The sequence below is a fragment of the Sturnira hondurensis genome, unplaced genomic scaffold (assembly GCF_014824575.4).
Source record: "Sturnira hondurensis isolate 20B ecotype Veracruz unplaced genomic scaffold, ASM1482457v3 Scaffold0014584, whole genome shotgun sequence".
Classification (NCBI taxonomy): Eukaryota; Metazoa; Chordata; class Mammalia; order Chiroptera; family Phyllostomidae; genus Sturnira; species Sturnira hondurensis.
In genome coordinates, this window is record NW_028087215.1 from 2502883 (window position 1) to 2522636 (window position 19754).

The following is a 19754-nucleotide window of genomic DNA, read 5'->3' on the forward strand; positions in this document are numbered from 1 at the left end:
AAAAGTACATTTGTGGGAGTTAATCATGGAAATTGCCCCCTTAAAATCATCTGTGCTTAATACTCTCCAGTTCCATCTATGCTGTAGCATAAGATAGGAGTTCTTTCTTTCTGTTGCATAGTATTCCATTGTGTAGATGTGCCACAGTTTTTTGATCCATTTCTTTACTGATGGGCACTTAGGCTGTTTCCAGTGGTGGGATATTATAGGTAATGCTGCTATGAACATTGGTGTGCATAGGTTCTTTTGAATGGGTGATTCAGGATTCTTAGGGCATAATCCCAACAATGAAATCACTGGGTCAAAATGTAGCTCCATTTCTAGTTTTTTGAATATATTTCATATTGTTTACCACAGTGGCTGTACCAGTCTGCATTTATAACAACAGTATACTAGGGTTCCCTTTTCTCCACGTCCTTGTCAGCATTTGTTGTTCATTGATATGTCTTTTTTTAAAAAAGATTTTATTTATTTATCTTTAGAGAGGAAGGGAAGGAGAGAAGGAGAGGAATATAAATGTATGGTTGCCTCTCGTGAATACCCTGCTGAGAACTGGCCTGCAACCCAGGCATGTGCCCTGACTGGGAATTAAACTGCGATCGTGTGGTTTGCAGGCCTGCGCTCAATCCACTGGGCTACACCAGCCAGGGCTGATTTGTCTTTTTTAAATGTTAATGACCTTCTTGTTTTAATTGTTGTTCAAGTATTGTTGTCTCCATTCCATCCCTATGCCCCACCCCCAGCCATCCCTATCTCCCATCCTCGATCCTACCCACCTTTTGGCTTTGACCATGTGTCCTTAATACATGTTCCTTGACAACCCTCTCCCTAATCCCCCCCAACATCCCCTCCCACCTTCCCTCTGGTCACTGTCATTCTTAATTTCAATGTCTCTGGTTATATTTTGCTTGCTTTTTTGTTTTTGTTGGTTTGGTTCTACTTATAGGTGAGATCATATGGTATTTATTTGTCTTTCAATGCTCTCTAGATCCACCCATACTGTCACAAAATATGGGAGCTCCTACTTTCCTTCTGCTGCATAGCATTCCATCATGTAAATGTACCACCATTTTTTGATCCACTCATATACTGATGGGCACCTAGGTTGCTTCCAGCACTTGGCTATTGTAAAATGTGTTGCTATGAACATTGGGATGTATAGGTTCTTATGGATTGGTGTTTCAGGGTTCTTAGGATATAATCCTAGCAGTGAAATTGCTGGATCAAAAGCCAGATTCGTTTTTAGTTTCCTGAGGAAATTCCATACTGTTTCCCACTATAGCTGCACCAGTCTGCATTCTCATCAACAGTGTTCTAGGGTTCCCTTTTTCCCACAACCTCACCAGCACTTGTTTATTGATTTGTGTATGATGGCCATTCTGACTGGTGTGAAGTGGTATCTCATTGTGGTTTTAATTTGCATCTCTCTGATGGCTACTGATGCTGACTATCCTTTCATATGTCTCTGGGCTCTCTATATGTCCTCCTTGGAGAAGTGTCTGTTCAGGTTCTTTGCCCATTTTTTAATTAGACTGTTGGTCTTCCTTGCATTGAGTCATATGAGTTCTTGATATATTTTGGAGATCAAACCCCTGTCTGAGGTATCATTGGTGAAATTGTTTTCCCATATGGTTGGTTCCCTTTTCCTTTTGATGATGTCTTCTTTAGTCATGCAGAAGGTTTTTACTCTGATGCAGTCCCATTTGTTAATTATTTCATTTATCTTCCTTTACCCTAGGAGATATATCAGTAAAAATATTGCTGTGTGGGATATCTGAAATTTTCTTACTCTATGTTTTCCTCTAGGACTTTTATGATGTCATGACTTATATTTAAGACTTTTATCCATCTTGAGTTTATGCTGGCGTATTGTGTAAGTTGGTGGTCTAGTTTTATTTTTTTTATATGTACTTGTACAGATCTCCCAACACCATTTATTGAAGAGGTGATTTTTACTCTATTTTGTGCTCCTGTCCAAAAAATATTTTTGTTAAATATTAACTGGCTATAGAGACATGGGTTTATTTCTGGGCTCCCTATTCTGTTTCATTGATCAATGTGTCTTTTCTTATGGCATTACCAGACTGTTTTGATTACAGTGGTCTTGTTATATAGTTTGATATCAGGTATTGTGATCCTTCCTATTTTTTCTTCTTTTTCTGAGACTATTTGGGGTTGTTTTTTGTTCCATATAAATTTTTGAAATATTTGTTCTAGATTTGGGAAATATGCTATTGGTATTTTAATAGGGATTGTGTTGAATCTATAGATTGCTTTGGTTAGTATGTACATTTTAATTATATTACTGCTTCCAATCCATGAAAAGGGTATATACTTCCATTTATTTGTGTCTTCCTTAATTTCTTTCTTCAGTGTTCTATAGTTTTCTGAGTACAGGTCTGTTACCTCCTTGTTTAAGTTTATTCCTAGGTAGTTTGCTTTTCTTGTTATAATAGTAAATGGTATTTCCTTCCTAGTTTCTGATATTTCATTGTTGATATACAAATATGCCTTAGATTTCTAATTATTGACTTTGTAATCTGTTATTTTGCCAAATTCAATTATTAGGTCAAGTGGTTTTTTGGTGGAGTCTATAGGGTTTTCTATGTATACTATTGTGGACTGCTCTGCCTAGATTCAGGAATTGTAACTCTCTACCCCTTGTGGCTTAAGGATGAGTGAGCAACTACCTCTAGAATGTGAGCTGCAGGAGACAAAGCTTGTCTCTGGTAGCAAACACTGCCTCACTTTCCTCTCCCTGACCCCAAAGTTTGGTGGGAAGTCAATGATGGGTAAGACCCGTCACAGCGGGGGGCAACCTAAGCCAGACTCAATCACTTGGGAGACCATCATAGAAGGACTTGAGGGCTGCAACAGAGAGCAATGAACCCTTGCCCCCACCCCCGGCTTTGACAAAGCCTGAGTCCCCATGTCCTCTGGGAGAAGTGCTTCCTGGCTCTAATCCCCTTAAGCCTGAATTCCGGATGGGGAGGGGTGCAGCTCCTTGCCTTGCTAGAGTGTGTCATGGGGGAAAATCTGGCATCACAAAGACTTCCTGATAAACCTGTGAAATCTGCTCTGCTAAGAGTGCTTTCATTCATATGTTAAGGGTTCGAGTGGGAAACCCTAAAACTCTGTTCCTGACAGACTCTGTCCCAGACTAAGCCTTCAGATTTCTTTGAAATGTTATCTACTGTTTGATCCTTGCCACCCTGTATTCCTGTGTATTACACCCCAATAAAAGCCCTGGAGGAAGGGGCTCGGGGCCTTTTTCTCCTTGGAGAAACTGGCTGCTGCTGGCCTTTGTCTCCCCTAAGAAACTGGCCACAGCTCACCTCTCCTCCCCAAGCAGATCACGTCATATCTCGGCCATGTTCACTCTCCATCTGTGGCACGAGGGGGGACTTGCGAGAAAGTTGCCTCCTCAGTATACTATCATGTCATCTGCAAATAATGACAGTCTTACTTCCCCCTTTCCGATTTGGATCTACTTTATTTCTTTTTCTTGTCTGATCATTGTGGTTAGAACTTCCAATATTATGTTGAATAAAAGTGGTGAGAATGGACACTCTTCTTGTTCTTGATCTTAAGGGGAAAGCTTTTAGTTTGTGACCATTGAGTACGATGTTAGCTGTAGGTTTCTCGTACTTGCCCTTTATTATGTTGAGATATACTCCCTCTGCTCCCATTTTGCTAAGTGGTTTTCTTTTCATCATAAATGGGTGCTATACTTTAGCAAATGCTTTTTCTGCATCTATTGATATGATCAGGTGATTTTTGTATATCATTTTTATGTTGTGTATTATGTTTATTGATTTGTGAATATTGTACCATTCTTGTATCCCTGGGATTAATCCCACTTGGTCATGGTATGTGATCTTTTTAATATATTGATGGATCTGGATTGCTAATATTTTGCTGAAGATTTTAAATATCTATGTTCATCAGTGATATGGGCCTGTAGTTTTCTTTTTGTTGTGTCTTCACCTGGTTTTGGAATTAGGATGATACTGGCTTCATAAAAAGAGCTTGGGAGTCGTCCCTCTTCTTAAAATTTTTGGAGTAGTTTGAGAAGTATAGGAGTTAGTTCTTCTTTAAATGTTTGGTAAAATTTGCTTGTGAAGCTGTCCTGTGCAGGACTTTTTTTTGTGCCGGGAATACTTTGATGACTGCTTTGATTTCACTCATTGTTATCCATCTATTCAGGCTTTTTTCTTCTTCTTGACTCAGTTTTGGAAACTTATATGTTTCTAGAAATTTGTCCATTTAGCCCGGGTTGTCCAATTTCTTGGCATATGTTTATTCATAGTAATTTCTTACAATCCTTTGTATTTCTGTGGTATTAGTTGTAACTACTCTTTCATTTCTGATTTTATTTATTTGGGTCCTCTCTCTTTTTTTCTTGATGAGCCTAGTTAAAGGCTTGTCAATTTTGTTTATCTTTTCAAAGAACCAGCTCCTGGATTTATTGATCCCTTAAACTGTTATTTTAGTCTCTATGTTATTTAATTCTGCTCTGATTTTGATTATTTCTTTCCTTCTACTTGCTCTGGGCTTTGTTAATTGTTGTTCCTCAAGAACTTATAGATGTAGGGTTAGGTTGTTTATTTGAGATTTTTCTCTTTTTTAGGTAGGCTCTATTGCTATGAACTTCCCTCTCAGGGTTGCTTTTGTTGTGTCCCATAGGTTTTGGGCTGTTTTGTGTTCATTTTTATCTGTTTCTAGAAACTTTTTGATTTCTTCTTTGATTTCATTGTTAACCATTCGTTATTTAATTTAGAATTTTTTGACAGAGGGTTACTGAGAAAGTCTTCTGATAGCTCTTTTAATCAGTTCATACGGCATTAGTGACAAAAGAATTTTGGAAAATTGAATCCTAATTTATTCTTATTTGTCTGTGAAAACCTCAGCAATTCATAAGTGTTATTCAGATTCTACAAATCTGAAACACTATGACCAATAAGTCTAAAACCACTAGTAAATCTTTAACCACCTAAAAAACTTAACATGGAGTATTTCTATTTCATGGGTGTACATTTAGTTTGTTCCATACTGATGGGGATGACTCAACTATACTGAGGTATGTTATTGAACCTATCCATCCATATCTTTCATCCGTGGGGGCCATGGTGTAGTTTGTAGTAATCTCTCTCATCCTCTCGCACTCTGAGTGAAGTGTAATGATGTAGGTCAGTTATTTTTAACTGGTTGGTGTGTCTCAAGAATGTTTAAAACATGCAATACCTGACTAGTTAGTTATTGGCACTGACATCTTTTCCCTTACATTGTCAAATAAAAAAATGACTGTAGCTAACACAGCAACAACCATCTGGTGTGAATAAATGAAAATTATATCTATTGTTTTCAGAAGGATGAAAAATATTTTTTTGGTGTCATATTGAATCTTAGTGTGCCAAGACATGAAAAGTGGAGAAAATCATTGGTCTAGGTCAGGGGTGTCAAACTCATCGTCACTGGGGTCCACAACAGTCTCGAGGTTGCCTTCAAAGGGCTGAATGTAATTTTAGAACTGTGTAAATGTAACTACTCCTTAACAGTTAAGCAAGAGCTCAGTGCTGCCACCGGGTAGAAACAAGGTGCTGGGCCGGGTAAAACAAGGTGGAGGGTGGGATTCAGCCTGTGGGCCTTGTGTTTGCCACCTGTGGTCTAAAAGGTTATAAATTTAAACCACATTAAATTCTACCTTTTATGCTGAGAAACTAGAGTATCACCATTAATGATAACTTTTATCACTGTCATTTCTTACTCTCAGACATACTAAAATTAAGTATTAAACACCATAATCACTAGCTCTGGTTTAAAGCAGCTTGAGGATAAACAATATGATTTATATTCTTTGTTTTCACCATATATTTTAGATGATCAAATATACTATTTGCCTATTGAAATTAAATGGGTAGCTCTTGTGGAAGAGAAGACGTCATAAAGTGGTTGTGAAGAAATCAGAAACTTCCCTCCCATTGATGGGTGTCCACCCCCATGACTGCCGCACTGCTTGCTTCCAAAGAAGGCCCTAGATGCCCATGTCATCCTAGGGTGCTGGGGTCCTATAGTTCCTGAAAGGGTCTGCCTTTCTTTCATCCCCCCAAAAGAAAAAGACAGTTTTCAAAATATGTTTTAATACATGTTATCTTCTATATCCAAGATGACATAATGTTACATTTCAAAGACAAATCATCCATTTAATTGTTCTTTTTCAGAAGTCAGCACTCTCTAGGAAGAATGCATTTGTTGAAATTTCAAGAAGGTTTTTAGTTAACTAAGAATTAATATCTTCTGATATTCTCTAGTGTGTCTCAATGTTTTCCAAAATATGGCCAATGAGAAAAAGCATCACATTTAAGGTCATTTAGATGAAAAACAATTCAGCTTACTGAATTCCTGGAAGAGAAGAAAACATTTTTTAAATAAGGTAAAAAACATATTGAATTTAAACACTTTCTTTGACATCAAAATTTCTTTCCTAGGAGTAAGAGTGTCAATATCAAATTGTTCTTTTGTTATCTCCAAGGACATTTGGTTTTAGATATCCGCACTTGTTCAACTATTATCTTTGTTGTTGGTGCTAGAAGAGCTTATTTTTGCAGCATTTGTTAAGTTTCACCAGTGGAGAATGGCCCGTGGGGTCACCTTTGTGCTAATTCCAGTGTGCTGCTAGCAGCTGCTTATTGACAATAAGTTAGGGAGGTTCTGAGGCTTCATTGAGTAGGAAAGAGTATCATGAGTCACTGCACCTACTGTGAGTCTGTGTGTGTTTGAGATGGGAAAAGGAGAGATCAGTTTGTTTACAAATATTTCTAGTTCTGACCTAAAATGAAAAGTATGTTATACAAGCAATTAAATGTTTTCTTTCTGGGTTGAGCCAATAGGGTTGGTGACCCAGTAAATATATTCCCTCCCATTGCTGCAGCCCCTCTAAGTAAAGGGGCTCCCTGACTTTAATGAGATCTGTATTTGCCAGGACAGAGAAGTCTTCAGTCCCACCCAGCAGCTGACTTTGCTGACCCAGTGGCACTTTCCTAGCTGGGCAAACTTACCATTTGGGGGCCCTGTAGTGGTTCCCTCGGGAACATGCACCCCCCTCTGGATGCCTGCAGGGGTGGTCACTTCAAAGTCGTCATCAGTGTCTGTGCCACTAGGGGTCAGGAAGGGGCTATTGGTTCCCTGGGTGGAGGGGTTTACTCCTGCTTGTCCTGCAGGGAGGATTCTGTTCTGGACATCCGGATTAGCCTGGCTGCTGGGCAGGATAGCTCCGGGGAGCAAGGGCTGGAAGATGAGGCCTGTGAAGATGTGTGGGCCTAGTGGCTGGAGTGAGGAAAGGAAACAGAAAACAGAGTTAAAGGAATACATTTCAAAGCCCAGTCAACCAGCCTTTCTTCTCTGAGGGGAGCAGGTTGGGGTAGGAATGGCAGGATGGAGAAGGTAGAGTCAGAGTAGATAAGAAAGACGGGGTATTCCTCATCTTTAGGCCATTCCTCCCTCCCTGCGCCGAGCCTGATGCTGGTTTCCCAAATGGAGTGCCGTGCTGTGCTCTGTTTTCAGAAAGGGAAAGGGAAAGCCACCATCCAGCCAGTCGCCGGAAAAGGAAGAATGCATCCTTTGATCATATCAGGTGTAGCTGCAGGAAGAACTCACCCAGAAAATTTCTACAGTTATAACGCTGTATCTCTGCTATTGACCTAAGTCATAGTCTTTTTTGCTTTTGCCCATAATTTTAAAAAAAGTAATGTAGGAGACTAAAAATTAATGGGCAAACTTATTTCAAGTAGATTACTCAATCCTTATCTCATGGTTTGCACCCCTTCACCGTTCTTTTGATGTGTTTTTCAAAGGCACTGGAATATTCAGTCAGAAATCTTTCTTTTAGCAATTTTAATGATTTACACACTGGTATGAATGCTGTTGCTGCCACACTTTTTCTTTTTTGGGAAAAAATTACTGTTAGAAATTCCCCCTAAGCAGAAATACTTTCATCTTGGCTGGTTTTGGAAAGAGTTCAGACAGAAACCAGCTCTCTGGACCCTCCCAGTTCTGATGGAATAAAAGCGTCAAGAGCTCATAGTCAAAGTATGGGTCAGTTTCCTTGAACATCATTCTTAATTGTTAGTTTTCACTAAGAACCACGTAAGGAACTTGTTAAAAAAGGCAAGTTCCTAGGCTCCACTGTTGGAGAGGTTGTGATTGAGTAGGTTGAGAAATCTGCATTTTAACCAGCATTCCAAGTTGTCCTGATTTGGTGGTCCAGGACTGAAGTTTGGGCAGCCCTGTTAGTGAAGCCAGAATTAAACTTATGCTGGATGAGAGACAGGAGTAGAGTACAGAAGTTTTCCAACTTGGGGGTCATGACATTCATAGGTTTGGAATAAAGCAGGTGGGTTGTGCATGTCATTACAAATCAGACACAAAGTGTAGACTCTATAGAATATATATTACATGTGTATCCTGTATAAGTGTAAATGTAGTTTTATGAAATGTGTGTGTGTGTGTGTGTGTGTGTGTGAACTGCATGAGAAACGTAGCTGTTACTGTGGGTTTTACCAAAAAATATTTGAAAATCACTGGCATAGCAGACAGAAATATGACTTTTGATCTATTTTTAAAATACATTAAAAATCCTCATCTGAGGATGTTTATCAATTTTTCTAGAGACAGAGTGAAAAAGAGACGGAGAAATATCAATGCAAGAGAGAAACACCGATTGAGCGCCTCCCATATGAACCCTGACTGGGTTTGAACCAGCAACGTTTTGGTGTGTGGGACGACGCTCCAACCAGCTGACTCACCTGGCCACAGCAGCATTCAATCTGTTTTTGATCTTGAGATTTAATTTGCTTAAGCTCTCTGAGTCTCAGTTTCTTTATCTATAAAGTTGGGTTAACAATTTCTACTTTATAATTTGGCGAGGATTAAAGGCAATGCATGTAATAGACCTACTAAGGTGCTGGTTGTATAGAATTGGCTCAAAAACTGGTAGACATAGGTGTTCATGTACCCACGCTGGCAATCAGCCCCATTATTTTACTGATGGACAGTCCAGCAAATCTCTACCTTTTCATAACAGAATAATTAAATAAACACTGTCTTCCTAGATATTGCCTCAACTCTTAATATCAATGTCATATTTAGATATCACATCAATTATGGGACATGCATAGAAGGGCCTGGAAATGATAATATGAGTATTATTTGTGTTAAGCCCTTTAGTTATTTGTGTGTAGAGGGAGGGGATTGTTCATCACTATACAACACTAGAAGATATATTTTTCTATGAAAATTAAAATTTTAAGTCAAGTAAATTAATGTTTCCTGCAATAAATATCAATATATATATTATTTTACATCTGCATACATTTCAAGAATTTATAATCCTAGATTTTAATCAACATAAAGTAAAAAATATGCACTGGCTTTTTGGATAGAATCAAACCTGACATCAGTATATGAGAAACAAAAGTTAAGTCAAATCAATGGAGATGTAGCTGGAAAGTGATGATAGAGGTCCCTTCTCCATAAAGGACGACCTACTGCAAAGAGCTATAAAATTGTTCAATTTATTGTAGTAGATACCAACTTTGGGGTTTGTGGTCAAAGAAACTATGGATGTGAGGACAGAAAACAGTATTATGTTAGCACTGAAAAGAATTGTAAGTATTAGGAATTAAAATTATTTTTACCAATTCCTCTGAGCTTAGGATGGTTCCCTAAAAGAAAAACAATAGGGTGAATTATTACACAAATAGTAATATACGTATGGCAAGGTGTGTATAACATAACTTAAAAAGTTAAAAAAGTTTTAAGAATTATAAGAAGAGAATTTTAAAGTTTTTAAAAAAGATTTTATTTATTTATCTTTAGAGGGGAAAGGAAGGAGAGAGGGAGAGAAATAATAATGTATGGTTGCCTCTCGTGCATCCCCTGCTGGGAACTGGCCTGCAACCCGGGCATGTGCCCTGACTGGGAGTCGAACCATGATCATTTGGTTTGCAGGTCCGTGCTCAATCCACTGAGCTACACCAGCCAGGGAAGAATTTTTAAGTTTTTAACAAAATTATAAAACTATTTTGTGACTCGCATCGTAAAACTTGTCAGCACATGATATTGGACTGCTGGCATTATCTGATGTGAGTTCTCCCATATTTTAAAATTTATATATTTTCTCTTATTAAGAAATAGATGTACATTATAATAAATTTGGAAAAGGCATAAAGCAATAACAAAGATCTAATCCCATCAAGCAGAGTTTGATGTATTTCTTTCCAATGTTTTTCACACATTTATTTTTTACATAATAGAAGTCATGTCATTTATCCAATTTGTGTCTTATCTTTCAATACTATACAACAGTCATTTAACCATATAACTGACATACTTTAATAAATAGACTTTTGAATGATCACAAAGTATTTGCTTTTTTGTTGCAGTTTACTTATGTTCTCTTCTGTAAAATTTAAATTGAACCCAATATTCTTCTGTAGCACAAATATTATTTTGATGAATACATTTGTAAGTAAACCTTTGCTGTGTTTCAGATTATTTCCTTGGGTTGCATTCCCAGTTGTGGAATGAAGAGTTGTTAAGAATTTTATATTTGATTCTGTTCTTACAAGTAAAAGCTGCCACTGGATGCTCATATTTAATTTTGACTCTTGGTCATTTTATCAGTGGTCTCAAGAATCATCTTTGACAAAAAAGAATAAAGTGAGAGATGAGGAAGTGTTTGTATTACATTTAGGAAAAAGAAATGTATTTAATAAATAAGTTTGAAATTAATAAGTAAATCCCCAAGTCATTACTCATTAGATCAATCTCATTACTTTAGTTTTCTTGACAATGTTGTTTGAAGGGCTGACTGCTTGCCTCATGTGTGACATTTACTGTGTGATTATAACGGAATTACTGAATCTCCAGTTACTCATTTTCAAGTTTGAAATAAAAATATTGTCTGTAAAAGGTTGCTTTGAAGCTTAAATGAGGTAGTGTATAATAAATAATAAAATACTTACAATAGTGCTTGGCACATAGTAAGGACTCAGTAAGTGTTCCCATTATTATCAATGTCCATACAACGCCAAGGAAATAGGAAACTTGGCAACTATCCAGTGAATTGAAGCACAATGAAATATTTCACATTAAGATGTTTAAAACAAAAATCATCATACAAATAATCTTACCTGGGCTCCAAGTTGTGCTACAATAAGTGGTAACATCTGAAAAAAATGGTAAAAATTCAGTAAAAAATATATTCAAAGGTATGTCCTGATGGATGGTATAAACATCAAGATTTGCTTACAAACACAATATTTGTTAAACACCTATTTGTTACTAATGTATCATTCATAATCATAGATATAGACTCATAGAGCTGTATAGGAGTCAGCACTCATCCAATCTGTGAAAAGATTAGATGCAGAGACATTTGGAAACCAGTACAAGGCAGCACATTGAGTAGGTAGAAGTTAGCAAATTGGATGATCCAAAAATAATTTTGGTCTTAAGCTACCTCCAAACTGAAAATTATTCCAAGAAATAATAATGTAAAGTGTGATAAAGATGCATGTTTATTTTATGTTACTTCAGAAGATACATTAAAACTCAGTAGATCTTTTAAAATACGGAAGTTTGAAAGTGAGTCACAGAATGGTTAAGTAACTTGGCCAACATCACTCATGTACTAAGGGGAGAGCTGAGATTTGACCTGCTTTGTGATTAGAATTCACTCAACCATGCTGGCCTTGCTTTATTAAATGGGAGCTTTGGACAGGTGACCAAGTTCCTGGCAGAAGACCCTGGAAAGGCAGGGTCAGAGGAACTGGAGCTACACAGAAGAAGCTCAGGCATAGAGACCTTTGGTGGTGGAATAGCCTAGAGGCACTGAGGAATCTCCACGAAGAATGGGGATTGATTTATGTTGTTGCATGTTGGGGTGTGTGCAATGTTAAACCCTCTCCTCTACTGACCTTTAATAACATCTACAGTGACCACTAATGCATATGACTGGAGTGGATATTCTTTGGTGAATATGAAGGTGTACTAAGTCTGACTTCAAGGTTAGAGCAGGGCAGTAATTGAACTGAAGTTGGGCAGTTGGCATAAGACCTATACCAAGATCACGTGTTAAAGGAAGTCTCATTTTATTTGCCTCTCTCTAGTCCATTTCAGAGGATCACTTTTATTATTGGGGTGTAAATAAGCAGCAAATATATTGAGTGAAGGATTTAATATATCTGTAAGAAATAAATATAAGTATACATCTCAATACTAAAAAAGAAGTGTAAAAATTTATTACATGACAGAATTTTGCAAATATGAATTGATGAAGCAGTATAGAGTGTCCTGTGTTGTTATTTTGGACAAAGGTATGAAAAAGTATTAGTTGCTTATAATGTGAAATCTAAATCAAGCAGACTAAAATTATTTTGTCAGTTAAACTCAGTTTTGAACATAATTACTAATGAACACAAGCTTACTCTTACTGAAACCTGGAGGTGCCCATAGTGGTAAGAAGGTGGTTAGGATGCACCGGTCCACTGTTACATTCGTGCTTCTTAATCTGGGAATGTGTTTAAAAGTCTTGTATTTTTGTATGTCTTTGGACCTACAGATTCTTTTCCTAAGAACTGGTCCTAAGGAAGTAATCATTGATAGGGGCAAAAACTTAGTTACTAGGATGTTTACTGTAGCATAATTTGTAGAAGCAAATTTTGACCCCCCCAATTTGCAATATGAAGGAATACTGAACAGTCACTAAAAACAATGTTGTAAGTGAATATTTCAAAACACAAAGGCTAATCAATATTTATTAAGGGAAAATATTATTGTAGAACATTAGATATTGGAAGAACATGTTTTATTAAAAAATGTGCTTAACATATCACAGAAAAAAAGACAGGAAGGACATATCCTAGAATGCTAACGGTGTTTTAGCCCGGCTATTATGATTATATTGCCCCCTAATGTTAAACTGAATTCTGTCGATGTTTTTTTGCTCACCTGTATTTTCGGAGTTACCTACAATTACCATATATGATGTATGTAATAAACAATAAAGCTTCTACAAAAAATTTATACCATTATGTGAAGCTGAGATAACTTGTTAGGGAGAATAAATTATCCATATTGACTTAGTCCAATCATGAAGGGATCTTTATATTTCTCTCAAGGGACTAATAATCTACTTAAGGAAGTTTAAAAAAGGTAAAAATTAGGGCTTTGTCTGTAATTAAAATCCAAACACTCCCCTAAGTGTTTGATGCCCTAAGTGTATACTTTGTATCTTACTGTGAGAGGGTTTTCTAGGTTTTTTCCTGAAAAATGATGGTGGAAAATAGGAAAGATCTAGGAAGTACTGGGTGACTTTCAAAGGGACCTGCTAAACAAGTCCGAAAGAAAAAGATTGGATTTGCTGGATTTAAATTTTATTCACCTCTTAATTTTAATTTGGGATGATTCTGGCCGCCCAGAAAGCCTTCAACAGAAAACACAACATGCTGTTTGACTGGGGTGGTGAACACCCCCCACAGTGTACGGACGATGTGTTTTAGAATTGTGCACCGGAAGCCTTTAGAATTTTATTGACGTGTGTCACCCCAGTAAATTCAATATAATGAAAAAAATGATACAAAAAGAAAACACACCATGCTAGAGAAGAATCCTGCTACTTCTCAGTCTCTCCCCTCATACTTTTGACCCTTCCCCAGCTCTTCACATTTCTCTGCCACCCATGACAAATGTGGCCTGGAGAGGTTATGGGGCAAAATCTATGAGAACACACTCCATTTCCTGGGTGTGTTCTCATGGATTTTCAACCAAATCATCAAAGACTGTTCCATGTTCTGTAGGGCATTGCTCTGCAAATTATCTGGGTAGAATGTTTAAGAATCTTGAAAAAATTCTTTCCTCCCCTTTAGACTTCCACCTGAGAGAAAATGCTCCCCAGTGGTCAACTGAGGTCCCCTTGTTGAACTTACTTGTGGCTGCAGCTGCTGCTGTACGTTTAATGCCCCCAGGGTCAGTGGGAGGGTCTGGGCAGCAGGTGCCATCCCTGCGGGAGGATTTAGCTACAAGGCAAAGAAGATTTTCATTGTGTTGTTTCAGTGTGAACATTCAGGAAGCTACCATGTATTTACTGAATGCAAAACATGTTTAAATAAAAATTTACTATATTTCATTTGGAATAAGTTACGGGGACAGAGTTCACAGACTAATCTACCAGCACAACCATACGTTGTTGTGTTTTTCCATGTTAAATTTTTCTTTGGCACTTACCTCATTCTTTTTGAGAACTCCTTAGGATTTCATCCTGGCTTTTTGTTTTTGGCTCTAACAGCAACAGTTCTTGGAGTTTTTCTGACGGGTTTCTTATTAAGAAATGATTGTTCATAGAAACAAAGTATTTTGCATATAATCTATTACTATGTATTGGACACATCTGATCACTGGATCCAGATTTAATCAGGAAATTCACTTTAATCAGGGAAGGAACTTAAATTATACAAACAGTTCAAATAACTGTGCTGATATTCTATAAAAAATGAAAACCTTTCTGTCCCTCTGGCTCCCTCTTGTCATCTCAGTGGAGAAGGCGGTTGTGTGGCGCAGTGGGTGTGTAGCTGTTGTGGGGCAGACAGGAAGGTCTGGTTAAGAAATGGGGAGAGGCACTTGGATAAGAGGTGAGAAAAATGTAAAGAGCAAAGACTTAAGAATTCTAATTCTTTTAGAGGCTATTTTGCTCAGAAAAAATTTCAAGATGTATTGCATAGCATTCAGTTCTCTGACTTCCCTGTCATCTCTCTTTCAACTGATCTACCATGAATATGTGTGTATGTGTACATTTGTGGATACACACTCACATACACACACTCAATGTTAGGCATTATATATACTGAACAATGGATATTAAAATGATATAAAAGAGTACTCACCAGCTGCAGATCTGACCCCAGTGTGAGCATCTGTGTCAATGGTATTAGACTTAAAGAATGGAAGACCTGCAGGGCATTGAAATTGGTGAGACAAGAGGTGGTATGTTTTCACTAACTTGTCAGTTGTGGAAATCCTCAAGTAACTTGTAGTCCCATCAGAGGGGGATTGGCCATGAAGGTAAATGAAGGTGAAGCCTCAGGGCCTCTCACTGTATTGCCCCCTCCTTTGGTCCTGGAGGCACCCTAGCAGCCAATCCAGTTTATGGCATTTATCAGCTTAAAAATGTGTATTTTTTATTTCTCATCTCCTTGTGAATTATCCACTTTAGTACTTAAATTTACACATCTAATTTTGTATTCTTTTTCTTGCAGAGTATCCCCAAATTACATAAGCTTCAGTTTCCCTAAAGAGAGAGGTAGGGTTATGATTTGAGTATTCCATAATATCCATAGATTTAAAAAAGAACTTTAGACTCTGTTGTTATCTGATCGTTTCACAAAGTCTAGATGAAGGTGAGGTGGGGGGACTTTAGAACAGAGAGGATGGGTCGGAGTCCGAAGAAGGGTAGTAGTTAAGAGACAAAGTAGTTTTCAAAAGTATTTAAATATGCTTTGAAGAAATAGACACCACAGTGATGCACTAGCTCATCACTAGCAATGGAACTTGAGGAAATCTGCAGTTATTTTTATATATTATCTCTTAATCCCTGGTAGTTCTGGCAAATACTACAGTGACATGTCACAGTATCACAAGGGCATAGAAACCCAAACTTTATCTATGGGTGTACCTACTGCTTTTACTGGATTTGGTGGCTAAGACAAGTTATTATTCAGACAATGAGGATGCTTTGTTTTCCTGACTCAACTTTTTCAAAAAAGTGTATGGTTTCTGTTTTGCTTTTTTCCCAAAAGGAAAGCCTCTCTCTCATGCAGTCAGCTGACACTGTGCAAGTCTTGATTTTAAATCCACTAGTCTTACTATGTGTCCTTCACTGGTCTGCAAATATTCCTCTTGGAGGACTCTTACCTGATTTGGTTGCTGTTGGTTCGGCAGGGTTGTCTGATCTGGAACCAGCTGAGCTGGGGGAAGTCCCAAAGCAGGGGTGAGCTGCATCTGTGACAACAAATATTTGAAGAGTCAGAGATGTGTTTGAAGTTTTGTATCCATTTATTTCCATGATGTAACAATTTGTCCCAAATGCAAATATGTCTGCCTTTAGGCTCTGTGTGTTTGGAGTTTTAATTTCCTGGAACATTTTATGCATAACAGAAGTTGGAACTGTAGAGTTGGAAAATAGCCTAGGTGGTGAGTGATGTGGGGAGCGAGGCAGACAGGGAGAGGGCCCATGCATTTCTAGCTTCCCATTTCTTTTCTGTGACTGCCTTCTTCTTTTTTCAGGGCATGAAAGACATAGTCTGCCCTTAGCTCTTTACACATGTGCGTTTCCGCAGTGCTTGGAGATGCGCCGCCACCATTTCTAGTGTGTTTTCACAATGCATTTCGCTTTTGACCTGTGCCTGACAAGTCACTTTCTGTAATGGAAGTGAAGTTCCTTTTCTGGCCAGAGTATTTTCCTAGTATATTAAGAAGCACTGCCTTTTAGGGGTGAAAATGTGCCTGGGATTCCTATGCTATATTTGTATGCTTTTGTTTAAGGATAAGGAAACTGAGGCTCAGACAAGCAGAGTGACCTGCCCAAGGTGGCGTGGTGAGTGGCAGAGCCAGTACTAGGGTCCCGCAAGTGCTCTCGGTCCCCGAAGAAAGGAGTCCTTCTCTCGGCTTCTCTCAGCCCTCCCTCTGCATTCAGGTGGAACTCCCTGGCCCGGCTGACCCCAGTTAGCCTTTGCTTCTGGCTGCACTTCAGAGAGCAGTGGGGTGGGGTGTGGCCTTTCAGAATGTGCCCTTAGGCCACTTGGATATACCCTAGAGCTGCTGCCAAATTCCTGGTTTCACTTTGAAATTTCCCCCTCGGTTATAAGAGGTAAGACAGGCATTATCTGTTCTTAGGAGTTCCTATAAGCTTTAAGATATGTAAGTATACATTCTGCAAATTTCTTTTCATCCCTTGTAATCTATCGTCAACATGGTAGCCAGACCAGTCCTTTGAGAACAGCAGTCTGCTCCTTTCACTTCTCTCTGCTCACCTCTGTGATGACTTCTATTCTCACTCAGAATAAAAGTCACAGACCCTACGGTGGCCGACAAGGCCCTCATGCCTGGTCCCCGGTGTTGTTTCTGTGACAGTGAAGGCCCAGCCCTGCCTCAGAGCCTCACTGTGTTTGTTCCCTCTGTCTTGAAAGCTCTTTCCTCACACATTGACTCACTCCCTGACCTGCTTCAAGTCTTTGCTTGAGTTCATTTCTTACTGATGCTCACTGTCCTGAAGGTGCAACCTGCCCCATCTCCAATTCCTAGACAGACCTACTGAAAACACGTGTTGGGCTATTTTGTGTCCACATTTGCAAATTGATTCATTTGGATGCCTTTATGATAATTCAATAAATTACAGATCATAAAAAGTCACATCTATGTGTCCTGATTTTTTGGTTGATAAATGCCACTGCTATATGTTGAGGGCAAGGGGAACTAGCCAGAACATAGCTGTACGGAAGCAAAAGGTGTTTTACTAACTAACGCAAAGAGGCTCCGGGACACGCCCGAAGAGCAGGGTGTGTTCCAGGATGTGGTTTAAGAGCAAAGGTTAGTCAGGCAGATAGCCATCTGGACAGTCACTAGGGAGGGAAATTTTGCCCCTGTGCGCGAGCTCAACTGACCAATCAAGTAAAAGAGCACGAGCCAGGGCACAAGTTAACTCACCAATAATCAGTAACCCTATTGTGCCCCTGAGCCAACCGCTAACCGCCACATCTGCTTCTGTATCCAGCTTGCTTGCGCGCCTCCATAAAACCCTAAGCCTGTAAGCGTTTGGCGCGACTCTCATTTGCAGCCCTTGCGGGCACCGTGTCTCCGGACACTTTGGAGAGTTCGCCCCTGCGCAGGTTAAACTTGGCCAATAAAGTAACATCTTTGGAACCCCGAAAGTCTCCGACATTTGTTCTCGCGGTTGGTGAATGCAACACTATACGTAATAGATATTTCAGCGCTGCCCTCTGCCCCACCCCACACCCCCTGCACCACGTCTCTCTAGCTGCTGTCGTGTTGTTGGTTATTAGCAGTTGACACAGACCTGCATACTTCTCCTCAGTCTGCACTGAATGGAAGCTGTGCTCCTGGAAATTTTATTTCTCTTCAGTTTTTATGAAGTGTATGTATGGTAAATTAAATACATGAGAGATACTGTTTAGGAGACTCTTGGTAAATTTATTTGAAGTGAAAAATTGATATTTTACAAAAAAATTAACTTACTCATTTACCTTGTTTAGAAATTGAATTTGTACAAGATCATTTCTTTCAAGGACACATGTATCATTTGGAATGAAATACAAAGGAGGCTTATTCGTGTCTGTTCCATCCTCTTCCTACAAGATCACCCTCTTCATCTCCTGACTAATCATAGTTATATTGATCATTTAACAGTTCTTTTAGAAATCATTTATTATTTATTAGTACTGTGCTAGTGAACACCATGGGGGACCATGCTCTTTTCCCCCCTCATCACTGTATTTTCAGCTACTGGCTGGCACAGTGTCTGCTTTATAGAATGTTTCCAGTAAACATTTGTTCATGGTATGGATGACTACAGAAGTATCAAGTGGGCTTAAAGCTCACCTAAAATGTTTTCTTGGTGCTCTGCTATTTCATAGCTAATACATTCTCTTAGTTTCTTATTGCTCACACTTAAGCATATCAAATAGTCAAGGGGAAGCCTACTTAGAGGCCCAGCCTATCTCTAGGTCTATAAAATATTGGAGGACATTGGAGTATATATTCAAATGCAAGTGCTCAATTCTTTCAAAAACCTGTCACATGTAAACACGTTTTGTGATGAAATGTTCTAAGTCAAAAGTTACAAAAAAGTCTGTCATACTTCCTTGCAATTACGTGCTGTGGTAGTCTTTTTAGAGTTTAGATAATCTAGATGTTTTGTGCTTCCAATTAGAAAAAATCAGAAAATGTAGTTTATTTCTTTAGTTATGAGAAAATAATTAGTTGCCCCAAAACCTTAAATTCTTTTGGGGAAGTAAAATTGTATTACACTTGAGTAGTTATAATCCAAAGTATTCTTTTTTTCTTATTCCTACCTATGGCTCTGCCCAGATAGTAGAAGTTCTATCACAATAGAGTGGATGCATTTAAAAAATGTAAATACATTAAAATATGCACAAATACTTTCTTAGTCTATTATCTGTCACCTCGGAAAATGAAAATTGAAAACTACGGAAATGAGTCACAGAACAGAGCAGTTTTAGCTGCGGGCAGGAAGAGCGATAGTTCTGCAATTAAGATGCTGCTAAGGCTGGTTCGCACATAAAAGAAACATACTGCACTTACTGGTAATGCCTGAGTTGATCCCAGAAGAAAAACCAGTAGAATCATTGTCTTCATGTTTCGAATTGCTACCTATAACAACAAAATAGTGTTACTTTTTCACTCCATTTTTTCCTTTTGAGGAAAGATGATACTTAAAAAAAGAATGTTTTATTTGAAACACAGTCAGTTAATGTTACCTTTCTCTCCACTAGGCAAAGGGCACAGGTGAAGCAGCCTCTGCCAGCCCAGTTGATTTCTCCAGTTCTTATGGAGAAAATCTTACCCTTTGGTGAGTTGTGAGTTTGTAGAAGGAATTTAAACTGAATGCCAGGAGGTTGGCAACTGAAAGACCAATCAGGCAGGACTCAGCTGTGAAATCA

General features: G+C 38.5%; 1 protein-coding gene across 1 annotated transcript; it reads right to left on the minus strand.

The window, feature by feature from the left end:
* Nucleotides 1-6314: 6314 nt before the first annotated feature.
* On the minus strand, nucleotides 6315-19460 carry AMTN (amelotin). Its single transcript, XM_037063474.1, has 8 exons — nucleotides 19396-19460; nucleotides 15970-16056; nucleotides 14943-15008; nucleotides 13989-14078; nucleotides 11193-11228; nucleotides 9696-9722; nucleotides 7059-7326; nucleotides 6315-6402 (listed from the first exon to the last, which is right to left on the minus strand). Exons 1-8 carry the CDS (start codon nucleotides 19447-19449, stop codon nucleotides 6392-6394), a joined length of 639 nt encoding a protein of 212 aa, XP_036919369.1. The 5' UTR covers nucleotides 19450-19460; the 3' UTR covers nucleotides 6315-6391.
* Between the last annotated feature and the right edge of the window lie 294 nt (nucleotides 19461-19754).